Source organism: Typopeltis vanoorti, chromosome 10, assembly GCF_054136105.1.
Source record: "Typopeltis vanoorti isolate ZY-2024b chromosome 10, IOZ_Tvanoo_1.0, whole genome shotgun sequence".
NCBI classification, from domain to species: domain Eukaryota; kingdom Metazoa; phylum Arthropoda; class Arachnida; order Uropygi; family Thelyphonidae; genus Typopeltis; species Typopeltis vanoorti.
In genome coordinates, this window is record NC_143558.1 from 20,067,249 (window position 1) to 20,090,430 (window position 23,182).

The 23,182-nt window shown below is 36.3% G+C and overlaps 1 protein-coding gene across 1 annotated transcript in view; it reads right to left on the bottom strand.

The window, feature by feature from the left end:
* Arp2 (Actin-related protein 2) overlaps positions 1-23,182 on the bottom strand; it is a 119,422-nt gene that overhangs the window by 83,428 nt on the left and 12,812 nt on the right. The window contains exons 2-3 of the mRNA XM_090399715.1: positions 13,039-13,149; positions 4,394-4,609 (exon numbers count right to left, since the gene is read on the bottom strand). Coding sequence (XP_090255841.1) covers positions 4,394-4,609; positions 13,039-13,149 — 327 coding nt within the window. The remainder of the gene's footprint in view (positions 1-4,393; positions 4,610-13,038; positions 13,150-23,182) is intronic.

Below are 23,182 nucleotides of genomic sequence, written 5' to 3' on the forward strand. Positions count from 1 at the left end.
CTAAATATGAGGCTAATCTTCTTCAATGCCAGGCAATTTCAAGTGGAGGGATGTGGGAAAATATCAGAATGGAGAACTGGACAATGAGACTTATTTGTGCCTATGGTCCCACAGAAGGTTCTACTAAGGTAGAAGTGAAGGAATTTTTTAAGGCTTTAGAGAAAGCAACTGACACAATGAAAAATGAAAAGTTGGTCCTTGTTGGGGATGTAAATAGCAGAGTAGGAAATGATTGTCAGAAATACAAAAATGTTTTGGGAAAATTTGGAGAAAAGAGCAAAGCAAATAATAATAATGACAAATACCTGTTGAATTTCTGCTCAGGAGATGGACTGCTCATTACTAACACCATTTTCAAACATACAAATGTGCACAAATTAAACATGGAGAGAAGAGGCAAGGAATAAGAAAAGTCTCAATGACTATGTTTTATTGATAGTGATGTTTTCCCACTGGTGCAGGACACCAGAATGTAAAGAGGATTTGAAATTGGAAGTGATCACCATTTAGTCTTGAGCAGGATGAAACTGAATTTCATATTGAAAAGAACAACATGTAAGAAAGTTTTAAAGCAAATAAAAGTTGAGCAGTTCTCAGGTGTGAACTGTAGACTAAAATACACAAATATTATTCAAGGAAAAATGAGAGTTTGAAAACAGGAACCAAACCTAGGAGATTCAGTGGCAAGCCCTGAAGAAAACGGATTTTTCAGCCAGAGAGGCATGCGGTGAGATTGGCTGCAAGGATAGAAAAATCAGAACTCCATGGTGGACACAGGAAGTTAAAGAGGCAGTGAAGGAAAAGAAGAAAGCATATCAAAAGTTCCTGGCAAATAAGTCAACTTGTGCTCTTAGAGAATACAGAGACAGATGTAAGAAAGCTAAACGCTGTGTAAAACTGGCTAAACAAAAGTCATGAGAGGACTTTGGCAAGAACATAGAAAATAAATATCAAGAAGGTAGCAAGATATTCTGTTAAACTTGTTGAAGAAGCTCAGAAATGGAGGAAAGAGTGCTGTAAAAGGAATTAGAGATGACAAAGGTGACATGAAAACAGGAGAAAAAGATATCCTTGAAGTATGGAGTAATTACTTTGAAAAATTGCTAAATGAAACAAGCAGTGATAGCACAGTGGTAAAAAACACTCAACAGGCATACAGTCAGGAATACATATCCATACTTGAAGTTGAAAAGGCCATCAAAGGCAGCAGGAGTAGATGATATTCGACCAGAACAGTAGCTACACTGCATAGTTCAGAAGGCCCAGACAGAGAGAGGAATTCCAGATGATTAGAGTAGAGCTCTCATAATACCCATATATAAAAAGGGAAATAAAACTGAATATGAGAATTACAGAGGTATTTCTCTACTGAGTGTTCCTGGTAAGATTTATGCAAGTATACTTGAGAAACAATTGAGAAGGATTGTGGAAGAGAAGCATGGTGAAGAACAAGCTGGATTCAGGCCAAATAGAGGCTGTCAAGAACAGATCTTCACTTTAAGAGAAATAGTTGAGAAATCATGGGAATATAACAAAGATCTGTATTTAAGTTTAGTAGATCTGCAAAAGGCATATGACAAGGTGCCAAGAGAGAAGTTATTCAGTACTCTACAGTTATATGGTGTCAATGGGACATTATATCAAGCAGTACATAGTCTTTATTTGAGTTTTAAATCAGCAGTTAGAATTGAAGGAACTACAGGAAGATAGTTTAATGTTAAATCTGGTGTCAGACAAGGATGTACATTATCCCCTCTGTTATTCAGTATCTATATGGATCACATTATGAACGAAAGTGGTATTAAACATGATATCAAAATTGGAGATGTTAATGTCAGCTCTTTGCTTTATGCGGATGATGTTATACTTCTAAATAAATCCGTTACAAGTATGCAAGATTCCCTGACTAAATTGAATAACTGTTGTAATAGATATGGTATGAAGGTCAGCAATAATAAGACAAAGACAATGAAAATAAGCAGAAGCAATGAAAATATCAACTGCATTGTGAATAGAGAACCTATAGAGCAAGTAAAACATTTCAGCCACTCAGGTACAATTTTTAGTGAAGACTGTAAATTAAATATGGAACCAGACAACAGAATCAATAAAGCTGGTATGGAGGAAGTCAACTGAATAAATTTATATGGAATAAGAGAGAAATTATTCAAAACACTAAATTAGCTGTATACAAGACAATCTTCAAACAAATTTTAACTTATGGATCTAAGAGCTGGGTAAGAAGTAAAACACTTGACCAAAGACTGAGACTGCAGATATGAGAGTCCTGAAAAGATTAGGGGCATGAACAGGTGGCATTAATGGCAATATCATATTAATTGAGGATATTAGGAAAGAAGTTGACATTGTCAGCATCGAGGAATGCATTTGCAGAGCTAATCTCATGTGGTATGGTCATTTAAACAGAATGGGAGAGGAAAGATTAGCAAAACAAGTGTTCTCTGCCATGTTGGCAGAAAAAAGACCCAGAGGAAGACCAAGATATAAATGGATTGATATGGTAAAAAGTAACTTAGAAGACAGAAATATAAGATCTGATAATGTTGGAGTCTTGACAGGTAACAGATTGATTTGGAGGAAAATTGTAGATAAGAAGTTAGTAATAATGTAACTTTTTTCATGTTGTACTATCATATCCTGTACGCTCCTTGAGGATACATGTGAGGAATTTGATGATGGTCCCAATACTGACCCTTGCGGCACACCACTAGTGACTTCTCTTTAAGATAGTGTCCCTTCCCCCACCATACACAACTTGCTGATAAGCTATCCAACTCACTAGTCTATCAACCAATCACATCTGCTTCAGCTTAGTGACCAACTTGTGGTGGACAATCTATCAAAAAGCATTGTAAAATTTAGGTATACCACTGTACATATCTTCCTTGTCCAATACATTCGTCTTCTTGTATAGTACATAAGCAAGTTTTTAAAACACAACTGCCTTTAACAAATGTTGACAAGCACATAGTATACCACTGTTATCAACCCACTTTTGTATCCTGTATCTCACCAACCTCTCCAATGCCTTCACACTAAAACTTCAGGTATACAGATAGGACTATAATTTTTTGCCTTGGCCCTATCACTACCTTTGGGACTTGTGCTGTTGCAAGAATTGTGAAACGGATAGGCTAAGGCTGATGCTAACTCCTTGGAACATTCCCTTAAGATACGTGGTGATATGTCATCAAGTGATATTGTCTTGATGACATCTAGTTTAATGTATACTCACTCACCATTAAGTCTTCTCTCATTTCATTCTCTACATATGAGCTTCTGATTTCACATTGAGGATGAAATGCTCATTGAACACTTCGACTATGTCCTTTGCAGTAGTCACCAATCTTCTACTTTCATCCATTAACAGCATCTTACCATAAATATTCTTTAAGTCTTCTCAGAATTGTGAAATGGATAGGCCAAGGCTGATGTAACTCCTTGAAACATTCCCTTAAGACACTTGGTGGTATGTCATCAAGTCATATTGTCTTGATGACATCTAGTTTAAGGTATACTCACTCACCATTAAGTCTTCTCTCATTTCATTCTCTATATATGAGCCTTCTGATTTCACATTGAGGATGAAATACCCTGATGAACTGCTCATTGAACACTTCGACTATGTAGTCACCAATCTTCCACTTTCATCCATTAACAGCATCTTACATTAAATATCACTTCCTGACTTGCTCTTTATACTCTTCATGCAACTGATTATTACCATTGTTTGGGGCCAGAACAAGGTCATCCCTGAAAGTTGAATAAAGGTGTGGTTAGTAGGTCTGTGAGGACTAAATCTTTTTTGCTTGGAGAGTCATGAATGAGTGAAATTAGTTGCCAGAGTCATTTGTGAGTGATTTGTCTGTTAATGGGTTCAAGGAGAGGTATGATAGATTGTGTGGATAGTTAGGATCTCCTGTGATGAGTCTTTGGATTCCATGGAGGTGCTTGTACAATAATAATAAAAATGATTATTATTATTATTCATCTTGTGCTGCTACGAAAGTGCCTTCTTCTTCCACATTACATGCTTAATTCATTCATCCTACACTTACCTTATTCAGCCTTTTGACCTTCTGAATACATTCACACTGTTAGGGATTTCTTTGTCAGTTCCCAAGCAGCATTTATTTCCTTACTTCTCAACTCATTCTATGTTATAGCTCTAAGCTTGTCATAATCCCCACCCTTGTACTTTCACGTATATCCTTTCCTCATAGAAATCTTCATATGGCTAGCCACAATTCATGTCATCACTCTCACCAATTTTTAATTGCAACTCCATAGATAATATAGTATTAACATGGAATAAAACATTAATGCAGCAAATTAATAAAAGCCAATTTGAAAGAAGAGATTAAATCATTACCTCGATCATTTTCTCTCTGTTCTTCAAAGGATTCATAGGTGGTTCTGTAAGCAACACTTTACAGTTTCTTGGATCAATATTCATTTTTGAAGGACCAAATGTATAGTCCCAGACATGACACATATCCTCCCAATTTCGAACAATTCCATTTTCCATAGGATATGCCACTTCAAGCATTGATCGTAATTTGCTAGCCTCATCTCCAACCATCAAATCCTAAAAGAAAAAAAAAAAAAACTTTATAGGCAACAAATTCCACTTACATATCTTTTTTTCACACCTTATCAAAGACAACAATATCAAAAGTTGGTATGAAAAATGTTACTAGAATATAAGAGAAACTCAAATCATAATAAATGAACGTGATGTAACACAATGGACTGGAATCAAATTGTTCAAAGAATCAAAGCCCATCCAGTAAGTGGCTTCATCTTTCATCTATTCATCATAAGAGAAACTCAAATCATAATAAATGAACGTGATGTAACACAATGGACTGGAATCAAATTGTTCAAAGAATCAAAGCCCATCCAGTAAGTGGCTTCATCTTTCATCTATTCATCATATTTGATCCATTTGTTTTGTGGCTACAAAACAAATGGATCAAATATGATGAAAATATGATTAAGAATTATAAACAAGTTAACACAAGAATATTTTAATGTTTGCCAAATATTTCAGTCTAAAACTAACAGACTATCCTCAGTGGCTTGTAAGGAACAGTTTTTTTACAAGGTGGAATACAAACAATTGATCATTCAAAAGTAGAACGAGCCAAGTGATGTTACATTGCTAAGCATTAAAGAGAGGTAAATTTCATTAGAGTGATGAATAAATTATAGGCATTAATTCACAATTTCATATAACAATCTTAATTTATAAACATTCCAATAAATGGAACATGCTGTGTTCAAGTTGTTCATAGCATTGCATACAGCATAAATAGTTCATTATACAAAGGAGCACTACATGTAGTGTAAATGGTACATTATACAAAGTAATATACAGCAGACACTTAGGCCATAAGTCAGTAGTTCGAATTGAAGTAGAGAAAGATGTAAAGTCAGGTGCAAGACCTTATCACCACTGTGATTCATCATCTATATGAATCGTATCATTAAAACTGATAACATCGAAAATATTCATCTCAGCTCTTTAATATTATGCAGATGTTATTGTAATAATGCTTACTTGCATATAATCTCATCTGCATAAAAAGGAAAAAAAATCGAAAACTTTATATTTCTATTACAATTTTGTCCAGTTAAGTGCATAATACTCATTCACATCTTTTTAGTATACCCAAAGTGAGATGAATTTTGCATTTTCTAATACATTTTGTAATGCTTAATTAAATAGTTTTTTCTAAAAATATGTTTTTCTGTTTTTTCAGAAATATTTCTGTTGTGGGTTCTTAAAAACCCTGCACAGACAAATACTGTACATGCAATGTACTATGTTCCCAAGTTACATTACTACATGTTGTAAGAGTAATGAGAAAAAAGCACACCTTGTACTCTACCTCAGAGGTGGTGTGGAAATGAGTATCCCTTGCCCTTTTCTGTCTGCCTCTGTATATTTCCATGAAAAGCAGCAAAGTCAACTTTTTTCTCTCCTCATGGGGCCCTGTCCATGGTGGCAGGAACCTCCTAGTGATAGTATGGGCACTTTGATTCTCCCTCTTTTTCTCTGCCTTTCTTCCAGTATTCTTTGCTCTACTGTTTCTGACTCTTTTATACTATCCTGTCTTCCAAACAGGATAGTATAAAATACAGCAGGGCATTGGATCCCGTCACTGGGATCCAATGCCCTGCTGTGTTTGCCCGTGCAGTGTGACCTGTGGACATGCAGAAAGGAGAATACTGGTAGTCTTGTACACTATTTTGGCCTCTTCTTTTAGAAGTTGGGCAGTCCTGGATAGCCTGCCAATCAATCAACTAGCGAGCTTGCCTGCAAATGTCAACACTGTTGCAATAAGTCTCCCACCCCATGGTCCAAGGCTTGTTGTGATGCTTGTATAGCATTTGGGATAGTCCTGGTGTTCTACTCCTGAATGCAGTCATTGCTTGCTGGTGAGCGGCATTTGTGTATGGTTCTTCTGTGGTTGGTGGGGAACTCTGATGCTAAACAAAAATTCCTTGAGCAGGAATTCTTCATCCTCAAATTACTGTTGATATATCACTTGATTATAGAAGTCAAAAACAAAAGATATATGAAAACAGTAAAAATGTAGCAGTTTCTTCATTATCCATGCAAAAGATGAAAAGCAAATAGGGAAAATGTCACCTTTCCAAAAGGGTTTAAAAGACTGGATCTCAGAGAACAGTTAAACTACAATCGGATAATATTCTTATGGAAACATCATGTCAGCAATACTCAGAAAAATTATTCAGTGCAACTTCAATGGGCAGAATACCAATTACAGTAACATCTCCTATACTATAAACTCTTCTAGAGGAATGATATCAGAACAATATCTAGATTCTGCTGCAGAATCATACATCTTTCTGTTTCTATCTGCAGGAAACATTTAAAACTCAGTGAGGGTTCAACCTTAAGACATTTTATTATTGTTCATAAGGAGAGATCTGGAGATGGGCCCAGCTTATGGTGGAGTAGCTATCCAAGTGAGCAATCATATTCCTTTCCAACATGTCCAGCTTAATACTGCTTTAGAAGCAGTAGCAATTTGCATATCTGTAGGATTTTTGTAATTTTTTTTTTATTATTACATGTTCCATTTATTTACCACCAGGTTGTGAGTTAAATGAGACTGAACTGGGTAATCTTATATTGCAACTGCCTCAGCCCATACTTCTCACGGTGACTTTAATTGACACAACACTGTGGGGGCAGTGCCAACTCGAATGGAAGGGGTCGTATCATTAACTGAATGCTCAATAGTCACAACCTCTCTCTCTCCTCTTTATAATAGATTAATAATAGAGTCGATATGTTGATACATTTTTTCATATACCTACTCACTCATATTCTGCAATAGCTCTTACAATCTGTGGCCCTGCCATTTTTTCACTATTTTTGGGTTGTTGAAGAGAACATCTATGGGAGTGATTTCCTCTTATCAGTATTATTCTTCACAGGAAATTGCCCATGTGGAAAATGGACCTGGCTGACTGGAATACTTTTTTTTCCCCATGTTGCAAAATTTAATACTGAAGCTGTCAGCCAAATCCCTGTTAATGAAACAGTGAAGCATGTAACAGACTGTACTGTCCATGCTGCAAACCGCAGCAATTCCAAAAACATCATTCCCATTTCCACTCTATTCAAAGCTTTGGTGGAACCAAGAGCAACAAGCAGTCAAAGAAAGATTGAGATAGAGCATGGGTATATTTCATAGATACCCTACCACAACAAACTTAATAGCATTTAAATGTGTTTGTGCCAAAGCATGTCATATGAGACGTCAGAATCAAAAACAATCCGGGATCCAGCTTATATCATTGATTAATCAAACAACAGTGCAAAAACTGTCTAGGGAACATATCAGTTGTCTACCTTGGAAATTAATGGATGTGTTATTGCTGATCCCAAATCTTTTGTAGACACTTTGGGCGAAAACTTTGCCAGAATCTCAGCAACAGCTTCATATCCTCTCGAATTTTTAATATCGAAAGGGCAGCAAGGGCGATTAAGCTTCTGTACCAAGAGCACAGAGCCATATAATCAGCATTTCATTAAGGAAGAACTAAAAATAGCTATTTTACTCTGTCATGCCAGTGCAATAGATCCTGATGACATTATGAAATGATAAAACATCTTTCAGCATTTTCCATGAATCTCTTCTTATACTGACAGAGGAAGAGTTTACAGCTGATTGGCATAAGTCAATTGTCATTGCCATCCAACATAAGCAAAGAATTATCAGCCTATCACTCTGACCAGTTGTCTTGATAAGATATTGGAAAAAACAACAAATGCAAGGCTTCTGATATTTAGAAAACAAAAATCTTCTTTCCAACATATAATGTGACTTTCATAGACACCCCAATCAACAGTGGGCCATTTGGTTCATTTGCAAACATGTATAAGAGATGCTTTCCTCAAACAGGAACATCTAGTTTCAGTTCTCTTTAACATGGAAAAAGCTTATGACACAGCCTGGCAATATGGCATATTAAAATACCTTTTACTCTTGGTATGAGGAGACACTTCCTTGTTTTTATAAAAAAAACTTTCTGTCCAGCTTCAAAGTGTCTTCCAAGTCTGAGTGGGAAGCAAGTTATCTTGGCCATATCATCTGGCAGAAGGTGTTCCTCAAAGCTGCCATAAATGTGACACTCTTTGCTATCACAGTTATTTCAATATCTGAACAGCTTTCTGCCATAGTAAACAATACTCTTTATGTCAGTCACTTCACAATTTACTGTCACTCCTGCAATATGAGGGTAACTGAACGACAACTTCAACAAGACTAATCGTGTCACTTAATTGGGTTAAGGTTTTCAGCAGAAAAAAAAGAAAAAAAATTGTGTGTGTAGACTTCTGCATAAAAAGTATCCTTCACTCAGATCTTGATTTAAAAATGGATCAAAATGTTGTTCCAGTAGCATTAGAGGCCAAGTTCCTGGAGCTCATCTTTGAAGAAAGCTTACATTCCTTACACACATCCAACAAATTACAGACAAATGCAAGAAAGCACTGAATCTCCTTCACACTCTATTCTCTACAGCAGGGTTTCCCAAACTGTGTTCCGTGGAAAGTGAATAAGTGTTCTGTGAAAAATGATCAAAATTAATATGAGCCTGGAATGGTTTTAAATGCTGCGACAAATTCAAACATGTTTGAAAATCAGGCACTCTTCATTTTGCGTGTGGATTGTGCTATTAAGGCCAGCATATGCTGACATTGACTCAGCTGCCCGGTATCTATTCTAGGAAACGTGCAGTCACAAGCAAGGTCAATGCGAGTTTTTTGCAATGCCATGCAATACAGCCTGCTTCGGCAATAGTGTGCACTCAGCTTTACGTTGAATACGAGACCGATGATACTCGACTCTAACCAAGGTGTTCCATTCAAATTTCAGGATTTGTGAAGTGTTCCATCATAGGAAGAATTTGGAGTGCTAATCGATGTTCCTTGCTCCACTTTAATCATACACTTGTACAGTGAAAGCATGCTCTAATGGTTGGACCCTATCCATCATTAGGATATACGAGTAGTTACTGGTGCTTTTCACAAATTCACACATTGTGTTGAAACAAATGAACCTACTCTATCGTTTAGACAAAAAACAGTTCTCTTAACTATACTCAAAAAATAAAGTCTCTTTCAGAGCATTCTACATAAACTAGAATATTTTCTCTGCATTAGATTACATTAAAGAAATTACATTAAAATACATTAAGGATTACTTACATGATTATCAGATGTGGTTTCCTAAGAAAGCAGCAGTAAAGGGGAAAAAGCAATAAATCATATTAAAAGTAATAAAATGTTTTCCAATACTTTCACTTGAATTCAGCTTTACAAAAAAGCAACAATCTTTCCTTTTTAGCAAATCACCAATGATTCCAAATTTTAAGTAGGGCGTTTAAAGATTTATACTGTTACTACAACATATTTACACTAAAAACTGAAGACTTGCAGAAAGTGATCCCAATTATAAAGAACAACACTTGTGTTTCTAATATACTGACAGTTGGTATAACCCCAATTGACAAAGTACACAAGTATACCATATCATGCAATGGCAACTCAGCAACAGAAAGTATGTTGTGTTTTGTGGTTTCATAGCTATAGAATGATATAGATCTATGAAACTAAATTATTCATTACTCTTCAAACCGCAGAGCTGGTTTGAAGAGTATGTCGAACCCTGTTCAGACCTCCATTTATTTCTGATATAAGCAGTTCATGAGAGCCTCTATAGCTTGGCTGATATAGACAAAGCCCTTTGGTCAGAAAGACCTGGGTTCAATTCCCATCAGTGATGTGAGGAACCTTTATCTGGTCACTTTGGACAAAAGGCGAGTTAGTCATTTATATACTCCAGTTGCAGAGTGAGGAAGGCAGACTATAGGATAGCAGTTTGTTAAGTAGGTCCCTGAGCAACTGGAAGGCAGTTTGTTGGTTGACTTTTATCATCTTTCTTTGGGATGGGTTGGATGTGGACCTGTTTCTATGTTGTAGGGTAGATGGCAGTTGAGTAAGATAGATTGAAGAGGAGATACAGGATAGGTGTTAGTTTTATGGTCACAATTTTTTTAACACACCTATGTTATAGGGTATGTTGTAGGCCTATGTTGTAGGGTAGATGGCAGTTGAGTAGGATAGATTGAAGAGGAGACACAGGATAGGTGTTAGTTTTCTGGTCACAATTTTTTTAACATGATAGGTAGAATATCATCAGGACCAGATGCCTTGTTTGTGTCCAGATTATTCAGGATTCATTGGATTTTTTTTTTGTCAGAAGACCAGCTGACACAAAGAGAGCCGTTCTTGATAGCGTGGAGGGAACTTTGTCCCGGCCTTCAATGCAGGAATTGGAAGAGAAAGTGATGGCAGTAAGTTGGCCTTGTCTTTAGGTGAGGTAACTACAGTACCATCTAGATGTAAGAGTAGTGCAAATCTGGGTGGGCAGAAGTTGCGCCCAATGGCCTAGGCAAGAGACCAGAAGAAGCAAAGGCCACTTGGGCAGGAGGTGAGTTTGCAGCATTTGGCTCTTTCAAAGTCTGACTTGGTGATGATTCTTTTACAACTGCTGTGAGCTGCAGTGTAGGCAGAGTGGGCAGCTGGCGTTTTGATCTTGAGCCATTCATGGTAAGCAGATGTTTTTTCTTTTACAGCATTACCACATTTTTTGAAAACCAACGCTTGGATGGTGGCTGAGAGTTTGGAGTGGAATGAGGGATGAAAGCATTCATTCCTGTGAGGATGATTTCTGTTATTCGGTCTGAGCAGGTGTTTGGATCACAAGATCTGAAGCAGTAGTTGAACTATGGGAAGGAGGAATAGAAGTTGAGAAGGTCCTCCCAGGTAGTACCCTTGTAGTGTCAAAGGAACATGAGACTGTAAACCGATGATAAAGGTAGTTCTGTGGCAAAAGAGACTTGTACGAGGTTGTGGTCTGACAACCACAGTATACCTGAAAGGCAAGCTTGTTAGAAAGAGGTCAAGTGTGTTGGCAATTTGGAGGAGGTTGTCAGGTATCCTGGTCGGAAGATTTGATGATCTGAGATAGGTCACTGCTAATGACAAACACCTCAGCATCTCTGCCTGCTTGATCGGAAAAACTGGAGAAGGGAGCCAAAGTGAGTTGTAGACATTGAAGTCCCCAAGAAGGATGACCTCACTATTGGGCTATTTCAATTACAGAAAGTCGAGCTTTAGAGAAAGAGAGAGATAGTTGAAGAGGTTAGAGTGGTTGACAGAGTTTGGAGAGCGATAGAGAGAGCATATGAAAAGGATGGGTTGATTTGGTAGCAAAATTTTGAGCCAAAACTGATCAAACAGTGATGATTCCAGGATTCGCAGTACTGGCATGGTACAGTTCTGATGAATGCAAAAGTGCTGCCCTCATTGCAGAAAGAGCTGTGTGATGTGCAGTTTGGGCAGTTTAGGTTGCTAGTTGGGGTTCTGATAGGAATAGCACTTCTGGTTTGGATGACTGTAGGTGGTGGTGGTGCACATAATTTATATTGCTGTTAAGGCAATGGATGTTGGTAAGTGGATGTGGAACCTTTTTTTTTTTTTTTTTGATAAGAATTAATGTTAGTGGGTTGTTTGATTGGATTTCTGTTGTTTTTTTTATGATTCTTTTGATTGGATTTTTGATGTTTTTTATGGTTGGATTTTTGCCTTGGTGACAAAGGCAAAATATTGGCTTATAATCTAATTAGCTAAGTAAATTTTAGTTAATTATTATCTTTAGATGTGTTTTCTCCAAACATCAACACAAGTGATAATCAACATTTAAGTATCCATACCAGATTAACTCTTAACTTGTATTTCAAATACACTTGCATTATGTGAACCATGAATAATGCAAACTGAAATGAAATCTTTTAGATTTGATCCCTCCCCCCCACATCCCAATATCAATTCCAATAATAAAAGGTTTATAAATCTATTGTACAATAGTGGAAATGCCATCTATTTGGCCAACCCAGGCCTACCCTTGAAATGAAATATAGGCTGATTTATTAAACCAACAAAAAAGCAAATCACCACATTATGAAGTGATGAAAATTACTACCCAGTTAAGAAAATAGACCTTAGGCAGTTGTGAAAATGACCTGAACCACAAATGGAATAAACTTATTTTTAAATATGCATTCAGTTATAACATTTCTTTGAAACATTTGTTTTGATAAAATATTGTTACATTAAAAAAAACAAAAAAAAACAGGAACCTGCAAGTAGAAGTTTATTATAAAAATAAACATTAAACTGGGACGCTGATATTTTGTATTTTTTTTTTTTCAATGGAAACGCGAGAAATAGGCAAAATAACATGAAGCAGTTAATGATTATACAAATATTATGGGTTGTGATAATCAAATTCATGAGTGCTACAAACTTTCATATATAAAATTTCAAGAACCAAATGATAATATATTTATATTTTCTCTGACTTCTTTATCAACTTTTAAAATGAAGTTTTGTTATATTTATATTCTTACCTTAACTTCAATGTCACCTATTTTGTGTGCTGCACGAATGATGGGCCTACCCACCATTGATGGGAAAGTAAAATCTGGGAAATTTGAACCAGCATAACCACATTTAACAAACTACAAAAAAATAAAAAAATAAAATGAATTAATAAGCGATATTAAATATGAATAAAAATATTTATATCGCTGTCTGTAAGCTTCTGATTATTTTGAATATTTCAAGAACAACCAGTATATCAATAAACATATCTTTTTTACATTATTCTATCTATTGCTTTTTTCATGTCCCAGGTATGAAAACTTTAGACTTATAAGAGCAGCCCAAATGTGACTGAGTATTAATCATTGGTTCTTATATTCTTGAGTCACGTGAATCGCTTCAGATGATTTTTGGACTTTCTGATATAGCTGTTATATAAGATATCAAGGTCTGCTGCTATATGTTACATTACTCTTAGTGAAATACTGAATTAAATTTATGCATTCTTCTTTTTGTCCATCTTATATTAAATCATCTGAATTTTTACAAAACAATCTTAAGTCCAGCTTGCTTACAAGAACATGAAGTGGTGTTGGTGATATGGAGGAAGACTGAGTTGGCTAGAATTACAGCCAACTCAGTCCTCAATATACACCTGTCTCATAATTGTATACCTGTTTAGCAGGGATGAAAAACCTGAGTTTACAGGAGGAAAAACATCCCCACCCACCGATCAAGTATAGCAGAGAGACTATTTTATGTTACTGATTATGAGATTTTATGAGACTATTTTAATGAATTAGTTGTTCTGTTATTCATTTTTTCATATAGGGGATTGATGATTTTCTTGACTATAGAATAGATGTCTGGATTCTTGTAATATTTTAACTGTTTTTGTGCTGAATGTATTTTATAATTACAATATTCTTTAAAAATATTAAACTCATGATTTTTCTTCAAAACAGTCCAGTTCATAAAAGAATAACATGTTTGCCCACCATTAAACAAAACAGGTGCAGACTTTTATAAAAGCCATATGAATTTGCTCAGAAAAAAATCTGGTGGGTGAAGATCATGAAAAATGATATCAAAGATCCCATAAAAGTAATAAGGATAAGAGCCCATGGTTAGGCTCCAAATCAGTATTTCATGATATTGCTAGTAATATAAAACGTTAAAAAAAAATTAATTGAAACAATACACACACAAAAAAAAAAGTCTGCCTATGATACTAAGGGGGTAACAACCTTTCACAGGCATGAGTTAACATTTAAAATGTATTTAGACTATAATATGCTTATATTATGGGCTCCATTACAGAAAACTATTATATTTGGAGGCTGAGGTTGGCCTGGTTGGTCAAATGAACAGCACATCTTCTCTCCAACGAAGAGGCCTGTTCATTCAAAATCCCACAGTAGAAATAGATGTTTGTGAATGAATGCCAAGTCTTTAAGTGGTAGATGGCATTTACAAGACTATCACCACCTTACTCCAGTGGAGACCTAAAGTAGTTTAAAAATGTTACATTTGGTTTCTAGAATAGCATAGTGATTTCGAAATTATCAGATCTTTAGTTCATACACTACCAATGTACTACATATGAGTAAACCTTTCATGGAAGCAGTATTCACATTAAAAAATTCACACACACACACACACGGACGGGCAGAGCTTGGAAAGAAGTCAATGTACACCATAGTGTGAGGAACAAACAGCCATGGCACCCACCTTAATAAGATGTGGACCTCCTTTTGCTACAATTACTGCAGCCGCCCTATGGGGAACACTTTCCACAAGCGCACAATAGCAATTGATGGGAATTTTAGACCATTCTTCCAAGCATGTAATGAGATCCTGGACTGTTGTGGGACTAACATCCCTTGACACCACCCAATGCTTAGAATTCACAAACAACCTAAGAGAAAAGTAGCAATTTTCTGAGAAGTCCTCACTGCTAAACCCTATCAAGCAGTGGTGGCTCATTCATAAGGGCTGCATTGAATGCAGCTCTAGCATTAAGTATACTAGCGAGTAGTACTGGCTAGTATACTCAATGCTAGAGCTGCATTCAATGCAGCCCTGCAGCCCGTATGGACAAGCCACCACTGCTATCAAGTACTTTTCAGTTGCAACTTGCCATTACAAGTGCAAAAGCCCAGGTTTCTTCAGACAATGTCACATCATCCAGATGTGAGTGATGGAGGTGATCTGCTATGGATCATGATTAACAAAATCCATATTGCTGGTCAGTGATTAGTTCACAGTTCTCCAGGTGTTGAAGTAGTTTACTACTGATGACCTTCTCCATTACTTTAGACAACACTGAGGTGAGAGCAATAGGTCAATAGTTTGAAAGAAGACACATCACTTTTTTTTTTTTGAATTAGCTATATGGGCTTGCTTTCATGTGCCAGCTGAGTATGATACAGTGTATAGATGATAAATAACAGGTGTTAGTACAGGAGCACACCTTTTCCCTATATATTTCCATCATAAAAAACTTTAATAAAATTAAATCTTTCAACAATACTTGAGTTCACTTTTTTTGGGATAACTTTAATCTCTAACCTTTCTTGGAATAAACACATGTGTAGCTTCCTCAGTATTCAAAAAACTAGATTTTTCCTTATCCTCCTGATGTTAATTGATCTCTAAACAACTATTAGCGTTTTGGAATGGTAACTCTGAGAGCACCCTCTTAGTTTGATTTTTTTTTTTTTAATGGTTAAGTAAATTATAATATGTTATAATTACCTCAAAATCTATAATGATGTAGTATATAGTCAATAGCCTCAGAAAAAACAGTGCTCATTTCGTCTGTACTACTTTAAGTGATATAAACTTAACTTTGCACCTCAAATTAGTCAAAAATTAAATGAAGTTTTTCAAACACACAGACAAGAAAAAATGTAATTACTCTTAGGTTCCATTATTTGAACTGTTATTAGCTTTAAAATCTCTTTAAAAAAGTTAAACTTTTCAAAAAAAAAGACAATTTCTTTGGTTTAGTTTGGGATGCAATTACAGCTAACAATCTTATTGTAGTGTATTTTGTCTACTCCTCTGGGTAGAAATAAAGCATTTCACTTGCTGGGAAGGGGGACTTGGCACATCTGTTACAGATTGGTTAACTCATCTTCAGTTGAAAAGCCTTTATAAAAATAACTTCTGCATTTTATTCTGCAACTGCCACCTGCAGATGCTGAAGAGACACTTCGGTTAACCTATTTTGCTAAGAGCAATTAGCCTGTTGTATACAATATAGAGCTTAAGGCTACTTCTACACTGGAGGAGGTACAAGTGTTGTTGCAAACACTGAATATTGATTCAGTGACTGTGTGAATATTCAGTGAATATTGATTCCTATTGCTGAATCAATATTCAGCAATAGGAACCGATGGGATGTTAGCACATATGCTAAAACAGTATTTAGATGAACTGGCTGTATAACCAGAACACTTCAATGGACATTTTCTATCCATGTAATTACTGACATGTAAATACATCTAGGCTAGTTCAGTGGTTAATTTGAGTCTCAGCACAAGGGAAGATTCTGCAGGAGTGGAGGGAAAGTATGATAATACCATTACACATATGTAGTGCAAAGATTGATATATGTCTAACTATCAACCTATCAGTATTTTACAAGAATGGTAGTGAGGATTTTAGAAAAGTTGGTAAGAAATGAGTTGACAGAGAATACATACAGAAATTGGACTTTGCTAAAGCTTTTGAGAGGATTCAGAACAGAAAGCTGTCTCTTAAGTTGGAGGATGTGGATTAGATTTGGATAAGAGGATGGCTGAATGACAGATAGAAAAGTGGTGTACAGGGGGATGCGAGTCTGTATGATTTAGGTGACCAGTCCTTAGTCCACTATTATTCAATCTTTACATCAATGATACTGGGAAAGACCTGACATGAGATATTGGATATTTGCTAATGATGCCAAGTAGGAAAGGTAATCAGGAATTCAACTGACATGCAGCATTTATAGAAGGATCAGAATAAGCTAAAATTGTAGGCAGGTGAAAATGGCTGTCAATTCATTTAGTAATTATAAAGTTATGCCCGTTGGTGTAATAAAATATCCAATGGCATATTATATTGGAAGGATTATGCTAGAAGGAAACAGACCATGCTTGGGATCTTGGAGTTTTAGTGGATAGTAAATTGACGTTCAAGGGTCATAAAACAAAAGATTGTGAATACAACTCAGAGGACAAATACAATGCTGAAATAAACATTGACTGGTATAGTGGAGAGTATTAAAGATGACATCAAGACTGTGGAATATAGATTATGAGGAGAGAGTGCAGACACTAGTAACTACAAACTTCTGAAAGTGTCATACAGGATACCAGCAGATACATATCATTTTATGGAGTGTGGGAAGAGGGCATCCAATCAAATTGAGAATGAATGCAGTCAAGAAAGGGACAAGAGCCAGATTTTTCCCTGAAAGAGTGGCATATGACTGGAATGACCTTCTTTTGGAGGTAGTGAATGCAGATGGTGAGAATGAATCCAAGAGAAGGTATGATCTGGTGTGAGTGATATGTTCCCTCCCTCAATGAGTCTGTGACTCTCTGAAGGTGTCTTGTAATAATAATGCTGTAATAATAAAGGTTTCTCACATCTTATTAAAACTAAAATCTTATCAACCAAAAAATATATGTTGCATCATCATTTTGAATTTGACATAATGATGAATTTGTACTCATTATTAACATCTGACCTCCATGGAGTCAGAGGATAACTTGTGGGAGGTACACAATATCACACACAAAGCTCATCCAACCATGCCTTAAACTAATTCAATGCATCTACATGCACAACAAACTCAGGCAATGCATTCCACTTACCAACCACTCTCCATCCCTCCTTATACAGTTTCCAAGGGATGGCCTCTATCCCTCTCCCATTCTATGAAAAATCTCCATGTCAACCTGATAAACTCCAACTAGTGTCTCAATCATATCCCCCATCCTCCTCCTATTCACGAGGCTTGGCAATCTACATTCTTTCAATCTGTCTTCATACTCCACATTCCAGTGACCACCTTTGTGAATCTTCTCTAGACCCTTTCCAACATATCTTCATCACCATGAAAACCCAGTAACCAAATCTGTGCACAATAATCCATATGAGGCCTGATCAAGGCCTTATACAATGAAATCATAACATCTTTATTTCTGCACATCAGGGTCCTCTGCATCATTGCCATTATCCAATGTGGTGGCTTTACAACTTGTGCAATGTGAAGCCTGAACTTCAAGTACTTGTCCACCGCTACTCCCAGATCTCTCTCATCTCCTCCACCTCCTTTAAAGTTTCTCCACTTGCATCACTAATCTCTCTAGTACATTCACAACTCCAGAATTTGGCCAATTGTTGGCCAAATTATAGGCCAACAATTGGCCTACAATTTGTAGCCACAACCTTATAAGAAATTGTTTCATTGTAAGACTTAAGAGTCTTACAATGGAACAATTTCCCCTTTTTTCTACTCTCTCTTGGAACCTGTGCCACTGTAAGACTCATTAAAAAAGCATGCCAATGCTACTGCAAATTTGCTGGAGCATTCCCTTAAGACATGTGGTGATATATCATCAAATCCTATCACCATATTGACATTAAGGTTATTTATTTCCTCATATGCCTCCTGCTCACTCACAATTAAACCATCCTCTCATGTCTTACCGAACCAACTTCATTGCCTCTTCATTCATTTCATCTATTTCTGTCCTTCAGAACAGTCTCCCCACTCTGCCTTCCCCAAAAATTACAACCCTCAGTTGCTCACAAGCAATATGTGAACAGATTCCTTCTTTCTTCTATTCCTCTTGCCCACACATGGCACTAATGTGCTATAGGTCTCATAGCCTTCGTGTGTGGATGAGATATTAAAAAAAAAATATATATATATATATATATATATATAGATATATATATATATATATATATCCTCTATACTTGAAATTCTCATGATTTCATCCTGGTGAAGATGAAACACCCTTACAAATTGAGCACTAAGTACCTCAACAATGTCTTCTGCAGCAGTTACCATTCTACCATTTTCATCCATTAACATAATCTCACCTTAATTATTCTTCCTTCTACTTACCACATATATAAAAAATTCACAAGAGTTTTTCTTCAACTGATTTGCTAATTTCTGTTCATACTGCACTTTTGTTGTCCTTACTATCCTTTCCTTCACGATTACACAGTGATCAGCATTCATTATTAAAAATTATGGAAACAACTACTGTTATAGTAAAACTTCCCTTTAATGGGTTGTTCTGTTCTTGGACCACTGCTGTTTAATTTGTTCATTAATGGTATAGGAACGGATCTGAGAGGAACTGTTCGTTTGTTTGCTGATGATGCAAAGTTGGGCAGAGCAATAGTGAATCCACATGATGTCAAAATTTTGCAGGATGATTTGGATAGATTGGAAGACTGGGCTAAAGAGGATGGATGTCAGTTTAATGTGGCAAAGTGTAAGGTTATGCATTTTGGGGTGAAAAGAATAGCAGCAGCAGCATACCACATAGGTGGAACTGTACTCCAGCAGATTGACGAGGCCAGGGATTTTGGAGTGTTGGTGGACAGGGAGTTGAAGTTTAGGGGGCACATTGCAAAAGTGGCTAAATCAGCTCATCAGATCACTTGGTTACTGAAGAATACTTTGACGAACAGAGACAAGCAAGTTATTGTTCCTCTTTATCAAGCCTTGATAAGACCCCATCTTGACTACTGTGCCCAGATCTGGGTGCCAGGGTTTCTTCTTGATGGGGAGGAGGTAGAGAGGATCCAGAGGCGAGTGACCAAGATGCTAGTTGGTCTATGGAATGAACCTTATGAGAACAGGTTGAAGATCTGTGGGTTGCAGAAATTGGTTGATAGGCAGAAGAGGGGTGATATGATTGAGACATTCAAATTACTAAAGGTTTTTTACAGGATAAATTCAGAGGAAATTTTTCAGAACAGGTCTAGGGCCATCCATGGAAACTGGGCAAGAGTGTGGTTAGCAAGGATGTTAAATATTAAACGATGGTTTAATACCCACAACAGACACTGGCAGCTTATTCCACTCATTCATCACTCTCCAAGCAAAAAACCTAGTGGAATAAGCTGCCAGTGTCTGTTGTAGGTGCCATGACTGTGAGTGAGTTCAAAGGAAAGTATGATAAATAGTGTGTGGATGCTGAATAGGTTCTGGACATGATGTTTAGGGCCTCCCTCGATGAGTCTAAGGACTCCTTGGAGTTTCCTGTAATAATAATAATAATAATAATAATATAAACCAAAATAACCACTCGATATTTCAACCTTCATATTAAGATCTTGAGTATACACATATACACAAAGAAACAAGCTACATTACAATCTACATGGTACTAAAGCAGCGTTTCCCAAACTTTTCCTACAATGGAACACTTCACAAATCCTGAAATGTTCACGGAACACCTTGGTTATTTTGTAATGTATTAATAATTAATTGTTAATTTAGCTGATTTTTATTAGTAATTAATAATTGCTCATTAATTATTAATTAATTAAACATCAATTAAACATAAACATCGTTAAATTAATTTGTGCTGATTTTCATTGACATATCCCATTCTGATCACCAAAAATTTATAATATTATTATAAGTACAGTCATCCCTCGACTTACGTCTGTTCGAGTTACGTCCTTTCGAAGATACGTCCGTGATCCCATATAATGGAATAAATAACATTTTCGACTATACTTTCGAACAAGAAGCAAGCGAGCGTAAAGTAAAAAGGTTTTTATTTAGAAACAATACAGCATGCAACAATGCAGTGGCAACAGCACATTCAGTGGCAACCACCCTCGGCAGTCGGCACTTGCCTTCAATAGTTTCTCTGTTGATTTTGTATTTGAAAATATATTGTGTATTTATTGTTAATCATTTCGTGATATTTTGGACAACATGGCCCCTACACGCCCAATTAAAACCTAGTGAAGAATCACAGGAAAAGAGGCAAACAATTGATCTTGAAACGAAGTTGCAAGTTCAACGATAGTGACGAAGCAACGACAAGTTCCTATCGGTGATTGAAAAAGCTACTTCCATCATGCATAGAGGACCTGAACCAAAAGCACATACCGCTTAGCACTATGACCATAATTGCTAAGGCACTAAGTCTCTTCAATATGTTGAAGGAGAAAGTAGGACCCGATTATGCTACGAAATTGGATAATATGAGATCCAAGCAGTGTTTTGCGCTGCATAATGTGAAAATATATGAATCTGCAAGTTCTGATGAGAAGGCTGCCAAGGAGTTTGGGGAGAAATTGGATAAAATTATTATGGAGGAAAATTATTCGCCATAGCAAATATTTAATATGGGTGAGACCTCCTTATTTTGGGAAAAAAAATGCCTGAGAGGACAATTCATCCACAAAAAGCTAAAATCTATGCTTGGTTTCAAAGCTCTTAAAAGCTGTATTACAATTCTGTTAGGAGGTGTGGTTGGGTATAAACTGAAACCATTTGTGATATGTCACAGTGGGAATCCGCGAGCCTTCAAAAACATTAGGAAGCATACTCTTCCAGTTCATTAGTGGAGATATAAGAAATCATGGAATGACTCAAAAATTGTTTGGGATGCCTTAATCAACTAATATGCGAGTGAAATGGAAAGCTAATGTGTGAAAGAAAATGTAGAATTTAAAATTTTATTACGGTTAATTCGAGATAATGCTCCAGGTCGTCCGTCTTATATCCATGATCTTCACTAACTTCAAGGTCATGTTTCTCCCTCCAAACACTACTTCATTGACCCAACCGATGGATCAGGAGTTCTTTCAGTGTTTAAGGCTTATTATCTACGGAGAGCTTTTTCACAAGCCATTTATGCTACTGAAGGAAACGACCAGACTCTCGTGCAATTCTGGAAAGCATTCAATATTTATCATGCTATTAAAAATATTGCTGTGACCTGGGACAAAGTTGCCCTCTCAATGTATGAGTGGCATATGGAAAAAGACATTAAAAAGGTTTGTGCACGATTTTGGAAGTTTTGAAAAAAAATGAAGACCTTTTTAAATTGAGTGAAGAAATAGTGGGCCTAGCAAAAACTTCCTATGATGATGACATAGGAAGTGCCCCTGAAGAGTTGACCAACTGGAGGAACAACATGTTGCAGAAGAGGAAGAACGAAAAGAGGAAGAGGAAAAAGAGAAAGAAGGAGAGGCAGTTAAACAATTCAATTCACAGTGAAGGGTCTTGCAGAAATGTTCTCTGCAGTTAGCAATGTTCTCAAAATGGTTAAAGACATGGATTCCATCACTCCAATGTTGAACACTACTTTTTGGTAGAAAGGAAAGTACGATACGTTTGCTTGCTGTAAAGAAATTATGAAAAGAAGAAGAAGAATTAGCAAAACACATTGGACATGTCCATAAAAAAAAAAAAAAAAAAAAAAAAAAAAAAAAAAAAAAAAAAAAGGTTACACCAGAAGAGCCACAGCCTGGTTCTTCATATAAGGAAGATAATGAAGATGTGATTGTGGAGGAAGATTTGGGTGATTATTCTCCAATTTTATAATGGCAGCAACGCACAGTACAGTTTTATAATAAGGTTTAAAAATTGAAATGACAGTATATATTTATTACTGTTAAGTCCCTAACCCCTATAACTCTGTTGATTTAATGTATTGACTTACGTCTTGCCTGATGGAACGGAACCCGGACGTAAGTCGAGGGATGACTGTACTTATAAGTGAATGCAGAATTTTTCTCCCGTGTGCTTGGTCGTTTCCTTCAGTAGCATAAATGGCTTGTGAAAAAGCTCTCCGTAGATAATAATTAATTAGATACCAAAATTAATTAAACAAAGTCCCTTGTCTCTTATTCATATTAAAATTTAAATCTGCAGGCCTATTACTTTTAAAAAATCACAGCACTACGGATTCGAAACTTTCACCCTACAATACGAACTTGCGAAGAAAGTATTCAGCATTACTAGATTTGAGAACCGGATACAGACTGCCTTGATCTTCAATTTTAGTGGAAAAATTTTCTTTATACTTCCTTCCTGATTGGTCATTAACATTTGCAACACAGATGTTATTTCTTTCAATTTTGAGAACAGAGGATACGCCGCCCATTGCTGTAATCGGCTTGCAA